At 31.0% G+C, this 16,292-nt stretch overlaps 1 protein-coding gene across 1 annotated transcript in view; it reads left to right on the top strand.

The window, feature by feature from the left end:
- Positions 1 to 16,292, top strand: part of LOC113556351 (dual oxidase) — a 47,370-nt gene that overhangs the window by 18,012 nt on the left and 13,066 nt on the right. The window contains 1 exon segment of the mRNA XM_026961230.2: positions 9,812 to 9,892. Coding sequence (XP_026817031.1) covers positions 9,812 to 9,892 — 81 coding nt within the window.

Raw genomic sequence — 16,292 nt, 5'->3', positions numbered from 1 at the left:
ACTCTAATTTATAAATAAAAAATAATTTTTCATGACGTTTAATGTAGAAAGTGAGAGAAAAGGTAACACATTAATTATGACTGAAAATCCACACTTTAGATTTAAAAATTTTAATCTAACTAACATATCATTTCATATATAAAGTCTTAACATAACGTAATAGTTTAGCTAAAATTAGAGTAGGTATTTGCAGATTTATTCTATATCTTTACAGCGCTTCTGCAGTTGCCACCGTTGTCGATATTGTGATTTTATTGTCGTTTGTTTTGAAACACAATACAATCGTGTTCGCGTACTAATGTTCAAATACGCGTGTTAATATAATATTGCTCATGTCATAATCATAAATAAACTTTAACTGCGTTTTGTGACCAAAGGACGATTTCTGACTCTCGAGTAGATATAGGTAATTCTTAGTCAACACGGCTATATGCGTGGACCACTCGTCCGGTTGAAATTACTATAATTAGAAATGTTGCCATATTTAATAAATACAATATACCTACATAACTTACGAGTACTACAATAATACGTTTAATATATTATTATTTTTCCGTCAAGTGTTATCACTTTTTATTAGTTTATTATTATTATTATTATAATTGTAATATATATATATATTAAATTAAAAGCAAACGAATTTATATTATAATCCATTATAAATATATAATATATTACATTATTAACGTATATTTGATTGCATAAATATTTATTTTAAAACAACATGCAATGCAATAAAACATTTTTAAATAAAATAAACATTTGTAACGGAAAAAATGAACCGACATAAATTACAATGCTTTATCAGTGTATCTCGGTTTCAGTATACAGTTTTATAGTGTACTTTAGTTAACTGGCAAATCAGTATCGGTGTATTTACTTTATTCTGTGAACTAATTTGATTCGGGATGAGGGCACGAAGTAGATGGACATCAGTCTATAACGGATTGGATAAAGTACTTGGAGTACTTTTAAACGTTATTCAATATTTTAAACTTTCATAATATCTCTAAGAACAAAATCTAAAACTTCCAAAAAATTGGTAGTAAAGTAGTTTTTGAACCTATAAGATACAAAAATAAAGATGATATTTAAATAATAAGCAAAAATTAAGTATGATTTTCTTGTATTTAAAAAAAATCTATTGTAACGTTGGAGGGGGGGGTTAGCTATTATTATAGTCTATAAAAATGTACAAAATTGTATTTTCGTAACTAATAGCAACGTATTATCGAATATTGTTTTGTTTATGTATATATATATATAAAAAAAAAAAATATTCGATTTTTGTGAGCCAAAATGAAATTCATGTGTAATAGTCACTCTAATACACTATATATATTATAGTAATTTATAGTGGTTTAAAAAAGAAGTTTATAACATTAGGTCTCAAGATAAATATTGATATAACTTTTATTGAAATTAGTTTCTAAGATTGGCCGTTAAATATTTATTAGTATATTTGACTCAACTAACTACATCAGTTTTTAATTTTTTAAACCACTTATGCATTTTAATTGAATTTGAAAAAATAAAAGTTGTGGATCAAATATATTTTTAATTGTATTTTTGAATTTTATAATTTAATAACAAAGGTAATTTATGCTAAGGTATATATTATCGTATTTTTTTATTATGAGTATTAGAAATGTATTTCACAATTTGTAGTTTTTTTTTTTTAATTTTTACAATAAGAGAATTAATGTGGAGTGGAAAAATGGTTTATGAGGATGTAGTGTGTGATTCCAGACGTAGCTAGATGGGTGTTTTAGTAATTTAACAAGAATATTTCGATTGGAAGGTTTGGATTCTATTAATGTTTAAGTTCTGGAGTTGGATTTCATCAGATCATGTATTGGCTCGAGGAGAAGCTTTTAAAGAAAATGTCTGGTTTCAAGATTAATACGTTAGAAGTCGTAATAGTTCAGAGCGGTTATTCAAAGTATGACATTCGGTATATGGGTGTTGACTGTCCGTGTAAGCCTTCGGTATTTACATGTATTCTTATAAGTGATACCAACGTTTTGTTCAGAGGAAGAGGCAGGTAATTCATTATGTGATCGTTTATTTGTATGAGTGTGATTGGATTTTTTTAATGACTTTTTTAATTATTGTGTCGATAAAACTATTTTAAAATACGTTGATACTTTTCGAGATAGTTAGTATTTACTGTTTTGAAGAATATATGTGCACACTGCAATTACTCGTAATAAAACAATCATAGTATATGCGCAACCGTGTACAACTATTTATATTTGTTTTCATATGCGAAAACATCGGTTCTATACATCGGTTGGATGAAGTTTGCTCGCCCGCACGCACATGATGCTGTTGTCGCGAATAACGGAATAAAAGTCCGTTGTCGCGTCTCGTCTCACGTAAACAAGCGTAGATACTTATTAGTTATTACTGCACGCGGGAGAGATCGGAGTGACGAGATCTTATCACATCTTGTATTGCGCTGAGCTTATATTATATTTATAGGTAAACACGTATCCATTACAACAAATTTATTATAATGATGATAGTCAAATAAAAATGTTTATTTTATAAGTTATATTATTGTTTATTATACATAGTTAAATAAAACCGTATACATTATGCAACTCTTTACACTTCCGATCGAGTAATACGCAAATGTATATAACATATTAATACTAAAATAACTTATTATTATTTATTATAATTTAAGTAATTACGAACGTTGACATATCTACACCAAAATAATTGGCTATAATCTCGATGTATTGTTTAAAATTGAACTGCGGTACAATATGCATACTACATACATTATACATATTATATCATTCACTATCGAATGTTGACATTTACAGAGGCCGGAGTCATAAGAAATTTATAATAATAATATAATCCTACCTATGTATATTATCGTCACCTAAGAACTATTATGATCAATCTCAGTTCTATCGACTTTTCAGAAGACACAAAAAACTGTTGTGTTGCTAGAAATTTATTATATTATGTACCATACATTGTACAATATTAGTTTATTGTATTGGTTGATAATTTTGATAAAATGTGATTACTTACTCGACATTTTATGTAATAATTTATGTCGTAACTACATTGTACGTTCATACTTCATAGATTTAAACAGTAAATATGGAGATTTATGTGAACATTAATACTAGATCTGTACTCAATTTTTAAATCTAATATTTTACTTATGCCAATAATAAGGAAGCTCTATTATAATGATGCACATATGACTGATACAGGTATATTGATTATTTTTAACTACTGACATCGCACATACATGTGTGGCATTATAAATCAATTACATAATAGAGATAAATATGAATTTGTTAACAAAGAAAATTGAACATCAATTTACGAATTTTTGGTCTACTGGCTGACGAATTTCATTTGAGACGAGCATTATTTTAAAAATATAGAGGAGGGTAAAAGGAATGCTGCAGTTAAATAATTGCACCGCAAAAAAGTGTATAATTGTAAAATTAATAACATTTTGTGATACACAAAATATATTGAAAGTTTAAATTTTGTCTTATTCCCATAAAATATTTAAATTTATTTAACATATTTATAATACCATTTTCGCCATTTTTTTTTCAAATAATCATTTTTGTGTCAAAATTTGACTGTTCTAGTTTTGAATGAATATGTAAGTTATTTTTGGTTTATCATTTGTTTGTCCAGTGAACTATACAATCTACATATTTACTGATGATTGTTGTAAAATAGATGTATTTGTTATCACTATTGTGTATTTAATAATCTAATAATTTGGTAATGTCTGGTAAAATATTATGTTAATACCGTTACTATGTATAGTATTGTATACAATATACACATATAAATCGTAAATCTTGTAGTATTTTCGTCGGCTTTTTTTTTTTTTTTTTAACAGCTCGATGGAAATCTTACACAGCTATTTGTCCCTATAAAATTGAGTTGTTTAAAATTAACAACGGATAAATAGAGATACTGAGGGAGAGAGAACTTTGATTTTTATTCATCCTGTTATACTTGTGCAGATTGTGAAACGGACAGCGCATATATATATATATTTTAATATCATGTCCCGCCAAACGTAATGAATCACCCTGCACCGAGGTGGCGCAATTGTACATACCTATTATACACTATACAGGACACGCGTATTGCGCATATTATATTTATAGATAATACACAATATATATGCATATAGGATATATCGTACATGTTTTTATAGGATAGAGCAGTCGCATACTTGCCGCGGTAGTGAGCCCTTGAGGCTTACTGCTTACATACACACATACTGTTTTACGCAGTATTATTATTTAATGTTTAACAATTCTGTAGCGTCAGCGTATGATTTACGAGGCCGTAATACGTCATGGCGAAAAAAGTAACATTTAATAAATTTGTGTTAACATGTAAAAAGCATTTTAATGCGTCAGTCGGTCCATGACTGGACCAAAAAGGACGTCTGATGGAGTGTGCAATTATCATTTTTTTTTTTTTAAATCGCAACCATCGAATATCGTCATAAAACTATATTATTTCCAAATACATATGGACATAAACATATTTTTAAATCACTGAAATTTATTCAAGGATATAACAAGATTTTTATATATGCCGTATTCTTAAGGATTAAATAAGATACCTAAGTTAGTATTTGACAATAGCTTGAATTAATGGATATAATCTTTATTTTGAAAAATAAATGATTTGTAAACTAATAATATATTATTTTTTTTGTTTGGCTAAGAAGTAAGTTTTTCGCTAAAACTCTTTTGACACCCATATAGTTATGCAATCAACAATATATAAGCAATAATATTAACAATTATATTTTCTAAAAACTTTTTTTTAAATTGTATTTATTTTTATAAACGACCAACATCAATTTGATCGAAAATTTAAATAATACTACATAAATATGTTTGTTATTATTATATAATGTAGCTATATTGTGGGATACCCATACGAAGAGAAAAAATATCTCGTTGGCAGCAATTCGATTAATTACTGGTAGTATCTATTGTCACTCGAACTGTATTTGTTTCAAAATATATGTAAGACTATCCGCGGAGCACGGAGACAGAAAATTTGAAATTCTAAAGTGACTCGATCTAATTTCAAGACTGAAACTCGAGATCAAAAATCGAAATGCCATGAAGAAATACTGAGGTGGCAGGAATTTCTTTTTTGATGTGGCGTAGCCGTGTAGGGACATAAATAAAATATATAAAAAATCGCGAACGTCAACAATCATTCATATACATATATAGCTTCACAGCATGTCAAAGCGATCGTGATTCATCCTACGCGCGCGTGCGAAATAGGAACATATTTTATGTTATATTATTTACAGCTTATGTATATTACATGTATTAATTATTATGTACGAAAACAGCTTGAACCACGTGCGTGTAAATTCCGCAGCCGTGTCAAACGAGCTTTACGCAATCGCTGCAACATGAACTCAGTCGACGACAATGTTGACGTTGAACGACGATATGTGCTGCCACGGAGAAGATGACGAGTGGGCTGTGAAAAATATAAAACATAATAGCATAACGTGCATATATATATATATATATATTATACTTGACTATACATATTAATCATATTATATACAGGCCGATTCACAAAGTATTATATTCCCACTCTCATTTATTCCATTAATAATGAATTTATTCAAATTCTGATTTTTTTTGTACTTTAAATATAATTTAAGGATCACATTTTTAATTATTTAGACTTTTATATCAGTTTTAGGAATTTCTCTTGGCAATACCAACTTTTAATGGAGTATCTTATGTAATTCCAGTACCTACCTATATTCATTTGATATTACACCTGTTTTAATTTTTGTTAAACTATTTTTAAGGACAATATTATCCTTATTATTTCTTCTAATAACATACATAATATTAAAAATTTAAAAACTACTGGTTTAAATTTTGATTTAAATACCTAGACATTTTCAGAATTTGTTTTCATTTTGTTAAAAATAAATTTATATTACTATAGGATACTCCTTAAATGCTATATAAATCTAAATATCTGAATGAGTACATACGTATGGTCTTTATGCATATTTAACAACTTAAAAAATTAGAATTATTTGAATAATTTCATTAATCGAGAAAAGAATGGCGGTGTGCACGCTCGGGGAATCCAAGTGCACCGTGGCGGGGGACGATAGGAATTTCGCTGCAAGACACGAGAGACGGACACCACGAAACGTGTTGTGTTTCTAATGATTCCACGGTGATTTTTTTTTATCATGTATTCCGTACAATCGTGACGAGAATATTATACTGTAAATAGTTTATGTGCCGCGTAGACGAAAACGGGTCTACTGCAGTTTAATAAATATATATAAATATAACGGACGCAGCAATAATATATTAAATCTTTATGTGATACAACGACTCGCGCGACCAGCATCGTTGTCGAAGAGGCTGCCTTGACTTATATACACATCGACGAGACACACGTGACCCGTATGTGTGTGCGCGCGTACATCCGAATCGTATCAAACCGCTTCTCCTTATACAAAAAATAAAAATAATACTCGTCATTTCAACCGCATCTATCGTATATTATATTCCGATATATACATGTAACTGCGTGCGATTTTAATTACCAACGTTCCAAGTACGCTACAGCTTGCAGCGGTCGGAATATTTTAAGTCGAGCTGTATCAGTGTCACGATTCCATGTCCCGTCTTACGCATTGTATATGGTAATATATTATATGATAAATGATTGTGTGTGTGTGTGTGTATATGTGTGCAATGTGTATAGTACTGTCTATGTTATATATATCGACCGAAATACATTCGTTGTCTACATCTGTTTAATAAAATTTATAATAGGTATACATAATATAAATTATAACTTTATAATATTATGACTTTGTCGCAGCTAGTCGATTCATCTAGGCGAGGTCGACAACATGCATCGCGTCGGGTGACACAACGAGTTCACATGGTGACTGCGTTAAAGTCTCTTTTATTTTATCAGATGTAAAAACTCTTCTTATTACCATCATTCATAATTTTATTATTTTTAATGTAATCTCCTCATCATATGTTATTTATAAGTATATGTATTTCTGTGGTTGCAACCTCCATTGTCAACCGTTGTGGATTTTGCGCGATACAAATAGTTGGCTTTTCGAAAAACCATTTATTTTCTATGGTTATTTTATATACATCAGTAGTGTTTCATACCCTCATAGGTATAAATATGTTTCGGCCCTCAACGCATTTACTAACTCTGTGAGCGATTCGTCCAAATTTTTTGTAAAATAATAATGTTTTACTTGTGATTTTGGAATTCGTGAGCTTCGTGTCCTTGCTTTGACAATATTTTTATAACTACTGTTTTTGTGATGATTTTTCCAATTTACTTAAAACAAGTACACATTATTCTAACCATCAAACCATCATTATTCCTTCCTCGCCTAAAGTGAATTATATAGTGGTGTTAGATCTATACTGTCGGTCTGAGGTTGTTTTGAAACATAATATACAAAGCTATAGAATCATAAGGCGTAACGTGTACAACTATAAATGAATAGCAGATCTGAGTTGTAGATAAATAAAATTAAATCACGTTTTTGTTTTTTAATAAACCTAGGAAGTTTCTTATTTGTTTTACAGAAAAATGAGTTATACTAATATATATATATATATATATATATATATATATATATATATATACAACACAATTTATCTAACGGCCGCAGACAAAGCAGTAATAAATATTATTTAATTAAATATAAAAACATTTTTTTTAAATAATAAAATTCTAGGTAATATGGTTGATGTAATTAATTTGACAATAATATATAATAAATAAATTAAAACATGCTCTGGGTATTAACGACAAAAAAGGATTGAGCGTGTGCATTGCCATATTAGTGTGCGCCAACACATTTGTTAGTGTAAAACCGCACTGCAATAAATAGATATAACTGTATTACACATGTTATATCACTCTATATTGAGCGTAATAATACCGTTGATTGATTACTCTATTGTATATCAACGATGTTATTATTATTGTTATTATAACAAGCCGACGGACACAATACACAGTGTAAAATATTATTGTTATTATTATAGAAATTCGCGTTTAAATAAGAGCGGAAAACTCACGTTATCGGACGACAATTGAATATTTCTGTGTATTTTGAAGATGAAACTTACGTGAATAGAAGAATACGACACGTAAGTCGTAATTTTACAGACAAAGTTGGGTAAAAACAAATTGTATACCTTTTATAAATATACTATTATTATATGAGTAGGTCGTAATCACATATTATGATTTATGAATATTAGTGTTAGTATATACTATACTCTATGATAATATGATGTTGTATAATATGTATATGATAGAAATAATTTCACATTTTTTTTTTAAGTAGATGTAGGTATACCTACTGTACGTTTTGTATACTTAATGGTTAGAGGTAGTTCGAAAGTACTATAGTGGTGCAATGCACACATAGACCTGCTATACCCCTTCAGTGGCTAACAATTACTTATGAACTGCAGATAATAACTAAATTAAAATCAACCACAGTCATTAATGGTTTCAATAAAGTTATTGAAATTAAAAATTTTACATTCAGAAAGTACTCAACAAAGGACTACCCTTTTCATAATGCGGCTGCATTAACAAGATGTCAAAATACATATATATATATTTAAAACGACTCAATATCTTAAGACTTAGACTTTAACCTACTAGATACGAAAACATTAATACAATTTTTTTCGGAATGGGTATTGATAATTAAGTTATATTATTAGATGATTAAAACGTGATTTTATATTATATGAATTAACCTAAAGCATTTGGTTAAAAATAAAAACAGTGCCTATACAAAAAATGTGGTAGATCGATATCTACTAATAGGTACTTTACAGTTTACACATTAAAAATTAAAAATACCTATATTGTAAGTTAGTATGAACAGAAAATAATCTATGAATCAAAATTCTTAACTTATTCTTAATTAATTCATGTTAAAGCTATGGATGTCATCGCTAAGTATTGATTGTTAACATTTCTTTAGTCTAATCATGCATATTATTCTTTTTGAAACTAACTTTTTCAACATTTTTATTTTATTTTTTGCAAATATTTTTCGGTCAATTGATTTTTATCACTCAAATAATTTTGTGTGTATCTCGTATAATTAAGATAAATTAGTCAAATCAAAGTAAATCAAAATACTCACAAAAATTATAAGTAACAGTTTTGCAATGCGTTATGACCTATACTGCTGCTATATACCGCATATTATACTACGTTAGCACTTACAGTGCTCATACGACTAGAATACGAGTAATATGCCCGACGCAGATCATTGGAAGTTTTCACGATCTCATCGAAACGATAGTCGTGACGATGCCCTTTGTATATGTGTGTGTGTGTGTGTGTGTGTGTGTGTGTGTGAAGACTGTGAGAACCGCCGAAGAAATTACTTAATCTCGCGCCTAAAGACCCGTTACTTAACAACCACCGACCACCGCGGCCGTTGTCATAATTCCGAGTATTTATTATTATTATTATATTTTATTTTTTTAATAATGACTGGCCGTTGTGTTCGCATAAGCTCATTAAGGCCACTGCCGAAAAAAAAAATATATATAATAACCATTTCGCAACGCCGCGACTTGGTGTACGAGTGTGGGTTTATCCGATCGTAGTTTTCAAATTTTACAACGTAACACATTAATATGTACCGTACCGAGTAATACATTATGTACAGGTGTCGATTTATATACTATAACGTCTTGTTTTTGTTTTTCAGAAAAACAATTCAGCTTCACGGAAAAACAGAGGTTTGATGGATGGTTCAACAATCTGGCGCATCCGCAATGGGGTTCGATCGGTATGTCAAAGCTTATTGTTGTTTATCCCATTATAATGTACCCGACGGCAGATCGTAGCGATCCGACGGATGTCAGGAGATTATCGTCGTGTCAACGTCGTTCGCCATTGTTTAGTGGCAGACACGCATTATATAAAATACGATCGCGCCGTAGTCGTCCGGTTGTTTTTCGCTGATCGACGACGGTCGCATTATCATATTTTACTGTAATAATAACAATATAATATTATATTATGTATATATTCAGTACAAACGTTATTGTTATACTCTACGTCTCCGCGATCTAGATAATATATCGCAATAGTCATTAATAATAATAATCTATCGCCATTCGCCGCCAACGACGACCGATATACACAATATTTTGCCGTATAATCGAATGGAGGTTGTACACTGCGAATCGTATAAGTACGATATAATATACATATATATATATATATTATAGTTGTATTCGGTTGTAGGTTTATTTGTTTTTTATCGTTGTTATTATACATTTAAACATTTTGTGCACGCCGAAGTTTAGTATAATATTATATATACGTGTGTACAATGCAGCACTGAAAACACGTCGTAATACGGAATTAACAAAACTCGCCTTTCCTACGCAGTCACATTTTTTCTGCTACTGAGGACGTTTGCGTGCTTCTACCAATCTTTTTCATCTAGCACATCCTTTGCATTTTCCATTTCCATTGACTCGTCGATATCAGTTGAAATATCTTTGCTCGCCTTATGGCCGAGTCTTTCTCTTTGGTCGTTCGTTTCTTTTTAGGGAGGGGTTTCGGGGCAGGACATTTCGTGTAGGATTCGCATCCGTCCGCTAAACGTGCCTGGCCGGATGTATTCGATTGCACCAAAATCAATCTAACATATATTATGCAACATGTGTAATATGCGCCTACGATATTGTTAAAATGAGCTTAACAATACTATATGTTACCTAAATGAAAACATAATTTATACATAATATCATAATAATTAATAAAATAATAAATGCATTATTTTTGTTAAGAATTCAAAATTTAATACTTTGCAATAATGCAATTACGTGGATTGAATTCATTCTGTGTATTGATTATCAGATAATGCGGTAGATATAGGTAGAAATCCCAACAAATTATTATTTTCATTCGAGTCAGTCGAATACCTATCGACATCAACAAGGGTATCGACAAAATAATTGAGTACATAGACGGGCGGTATTCATTTTGGTGCAAATTATTAACACTATTTTTGGTTACTAACAGTGGTGCAAATTACGTATCTTTATTTTAACGCCAGTCCACTCGAAATGTTTTTCCTTTCGGAATATCCTGTTATTTGGCTTGTTGTATGACCTCTATATATCAATGATTTCTTCGTCTCTCATATTCTTCATTTTTATTTCGCTCAGTCATATTCAGAACGTTTTTTTTTTTTAAAAAACTAACGAATATTTTACCTTCAAAAATAGATAGTTATGCCCGTCGGTCACTGTCTTTTTGTCCATTAGTCGTGTCGTCGTCTCGTTGCCTCGTCGTTGTGTTCCTTCTGAATTACGTGCAGTATTCGCGGTTTACCCGTCGTAATAACGTGACCAACGTAATGATGCTGATTGATTACGTTTCTGTGGTCGACGGTTATTGCAGCTGTCGTTCGGCACATGTCAATGTCACGGACTCTGGATGGACGAAATAATAATGATAATATAATTTCGCAGCCGGTGCTGGGTGCAGTGAGAAGTTTTCTCTTTCTCTCTTTCACGCTTTTCTCTTTCTCAGTACAGTAGTATTGCATATATTCGCAACATATCATAATGATAAGTGATAACCTGCTTTGTTGCACATTATTATATGTATTAATTCACTGTACACACTTCCTACATACTATTTGCGATAGAATAAATTAAACATCACTATTGCGATTACGACAATTTCACACACACACACAATAATATATTCGCATAATGAGATAAGGAATGAGATTTGTATATATTGTGTATATTATTATTATATAACATAATACATATACATATGCTTATAGTTCATGTACGCATAATGTGGTATATCTATACGTTGCAAATTTGAAACGATTAACTGAGCTTCGCGATCGAGCAGATATCTCACGTATAATTGAACGCTCAAAACAATTCTCGTGCTCATATATTATATTTAAATTAATCAATTTGTGTTAATTCATAAACCAAACGTATATTCAAGACGTGTACAACGATGATCTACTTATCAGACAATAGCACCACGAACGTTGTGATAATAAGAACAATTACAGTACCGTGAATGTCATTCAAATCTATTATACGTATATCACACGTGAACGCACTTATCAGATGGATATTTATAAATAATTATAATCGCGAGAGAATAGTTCACAACAGATTGAAACACACCCGAACAAAACATGTTGTGGAATTAATGGAATCGTATAAATCAACACGAAAAATAATTAAGGGTTTTTTCAAAAAAGCACTGGTATACGATCAATGATTATTTTTGTATATGTCATTCTTTTATTTTATCTAAAAGAGTTTAATTTCAACATAAATTTTCTGTCTCTAGCGCAATTAGACAAAAATAAGTGCTATTATTTGACCTTACCAATGTAGTTACGCGTCACCCGATTCATATAATATTATTTCCGGGCTATTGCCTAGTCACCACCGTCACTATACATTATCATTAGTGTTTCCTATGATATTTTCAATAACCATTCGGGTGACGCATCGAAAACAAGCACATGATATTTATTCGTGGTCGATGTTGGTTTATTTTATTTATTAATTTTTAATTTTTTTAGTTTGTACAAAAATGTAAAATTGGTGTTCAATTTGTAGAGTTTTTCAAACTTTTTTACAGTTCTCAAACATGTTGTGATTAGGCACTTAAAATAATTATTTTTCATTATTTCGTAACATAATTACCAAATAGATTTGGTAACCAAACCCTATAAATGTGATTTTACGCTAAAAAAATTGTGAAACAATTTAAAGGTATAAAATTGTAAAACTCATTTAACAATATAAAAACAGATTAAAACCAACTGTTTTATATACTAATGTCTTTTTAGATCAGTACTTTTATATGTTACCAAATAAATTATGAAATCTAAGAAAATAAATTAGTATATTTAAAATCATTGTATATGATATATAGTATCGGGTGATTGAATAAAAAAAAGTTCGGTTAGGAAAAATACATTATATCCAGCCCAAAAACATATTTATGTTAAAATAATTAACTAATAACTATAATTATAGTTATAGATACGATTAAACATGATTTATATGATTTTAACTTAACCTTTTTATTTTTCAAATTATCTGAAAAAAGCTAAATTATTACGATGGATTCTTTAATTAATCAATAAAGTTAAAAATGTAGAAAAATTAACTCTTTAGCGAAGCTTAAACTTGTTAACTAGTTAATAATGCCCACTTAGTTGTAGATTGTCAATTTCCTACCACCCGCTGGCGATCAAGTCGATTATTTTTAACGAACGATATTTGCAGTAGATAGCACCTATTGTGCTGTTTGTACTGTTCTTAGAATTCGCATGCGTCAGTCCAAAAACGGATTTTGTCGCCCACCAGAAACGGGGAATATTATTTTATATTTTTTCTCATTCATTATCCACTGCCGCCAAGTTTAATTATGGCAAACTGATAGATGTGAAAAACAAAAATAAATAAAATAAAATTGTGTTTCACAACAGTTCTCCATACGTAAATCTATGAAGTTATATTGCCTTATAAAATCTCGCGACTGGGAGGGCCGGACGATGACGACGTAGGAGGCGACAGATGTTAAAATGTGTCTTAATGAGTCGATAAAAATAAATATTGTATAGTTAATACATAAAATAACCAATAAAGGGACGATCACCCTGACGACCACTGCGAGATCTGCAAGACTCTGCGATAGAACATATTATAACATTGTTATATAATATGTGTATTATAATAAAACTGTTCGATACACAACATTATAAATTATTATAAAGCAGTCTCGTTCTGCACGTATATGATGTATTGCGATCTACGGTCGAAATGTGTAATATATTATAATATATAGGGGCGGCCACGTCAGAGTTTCGACGGCAATATATTTTTTATTAACTGACACGATCAAACTGGGCGAATTATTATTAGACAAAATTTAATTACATTTACATAACACACGCATACCATTGAACAGGTATAGAGGTAGGCGGATTTTCACGTCGTCGGGATCCGCGGTGAAGAAACCGCAGCGACCAGCAACCATTGGCTGGCGTTTTCGTCAAGGGCGAATTATTCCTTGTTCGAATCTGAAGCAAGGTCGTCGTTTCGATAAACATACAATAAAATCGAACATATATATTATAATATCCTCTATGTGTACATAATACACGAGTTAGCACGACATAGGCACCGCGTGTATATTAATTATTATATTGGCGTATATTTTATAGAATGTTGTAATTGCAGTAAATATGTTATACATAATAATATTCAATAAACGATTATCGTCCACATAGTATTATTTCGACGACGAGATGGTTATATATCTCTTGTTGCGGACGAAAACCAATGCCACCGAGGCCGCGTATTCGGTCGTACGGGTGAACGTACAACGATAATAAATCCTCCCGGGCACAGCAGCAGCTGTTCCAACACGACATAATATCCTATATATATATATATAATAATAATATAATTACAATAATGATAATAATAACGAAAATAGTCTTTATCTAGCAGAAAATAAAAACGAGAATTCGTCAAATTTCTAGCCGCCGAGAACACACTCCACACTCTTCTGTACTGGCTATTCGAAGGATGGCAAATAATCTATGACACGCGAACGCGTCGTATTATATAGTTTCAAGCGACACGCAGACGTCTCTCGGTACGCCGAGTACGATGAAATTATTTTTCGTTGTGATTTTTGTTTTATAAAATTGCCTTTTATATTCGTTTCGCGCACAACTAAATATCAATATTCGACTATTTTGAACGGTGCGACGGATAATATGCGTTTATTGTTGATCATTAGTTTCTTTTGGAGAGACGTGTTGGCGAAAACGAATCAATCGCAATTTTTTAATCGACACGTATATACAAAAAAAAAGTTTGTTATAGGCATCTGGACAAAACTATCTCACCATATGCGCAAGTGCAATAGTAACATACCCGATACTATATTGGAGCAGTGGCACGGCGAAGTGGTAAGCAGAGACGGCATCCTCAACGTTTTTTAAGGAGCAATAATTTAGTATATTATCCATGGTATTTTAGTATTTACTATGCGCGCGACAGCCGACAGGTGGTTAAAAATACATGACAGTAAGTGCCTTATCGTGTTTTTCGGGCGGATGGAATATCATAGACACGGCTCGGAGCAATTTCAAGTACTCCATCGGAAACCGTACACATAGATCCCGCACATCATACCTATCATCAAATGTCCACATGCGATTGTGTTCATAATCGACAGGAATACGACACGCGATGAAAACAAGCGGGAAACGTGTGTAATCACTCGCTAACAACATTATAATGTTATATATTACATCGTCACCGTCTACGTCGCGTCGTCGTGATTATGTGGACGGTACGGTGTGCAGTATTTGTATGTTATTATTGTTTTATTATAATAATATGTAAACGACCATCACGGAGATTATAAACAGATACGTATTCGATAGCGCCCGACACGGCAGTATATACCGTTTATATCGAGTACGATATTATCCACGCTATACACATGCTTGAATTCGGAAATTTCACGGACAAAAGAAAAATATAATAATATACGTTATGCTAAACGATTTTTTTTTTTGATTTAACTCGCCGACTATATGATATAGCTGCAGCGCTAAAGTAATATAAGAGTTTAGCACATTCACGTCGATTGGCGAATTATTATATTATAGTATCGAGTATGAACACGACGAGTGTGCTTATAATAATATATTATAATGTGATTAATATTTATATATACAACAATACAGCGGGCGTAACAGTCGACTACGTATAATAGGTAGGTACGCAGAGACGAGGGAGTGACGGCATATCTTATTAATTCGTAATACTTAAAGTATAGCACATTATCAGCACGCAACGGACGTATATGTATAACGATCAAGGTGTTTAACGGAAAAGGAAAAAAATCATTACAAATATGCGTAGGTTATATATGAAATCGCCGCGGAGACTGATTATTATTCATCTATATATATACATATAATGTATATTTATTGACGTATATCTTGTAGAATAAAGACTTTAACGCATATCCTGATTAATTCCAAATTCTTTAAACACGGTTAATTACTGTTACTCATTCGTCATTATACATCGACAATGATTGTAGTTGGACGCTGTTAAGAATGACTATATTATAGACGCATCGATATTGAAATT

Source organism: Rhopalosiphum maidis, chromosome 1 (assembly GCF_003676215.2).
Source record: "Rhopalosiphum maidis isolate BTI-1 chromosome 1, ASM367621v3, whole genome shotgun sequence".
Classification (NCBI taxonomy): Eukaryota; Metazoa; Arthropoda; class Insecta; order Hemiptera; family Aphididae; genus Rhopalosiphum; species Rhopalosiphum maidis.
Note: the sequence above shows the minus strand (reverse complement) of the source record. Positions and strands in the feature narration are given on the sequence as shown.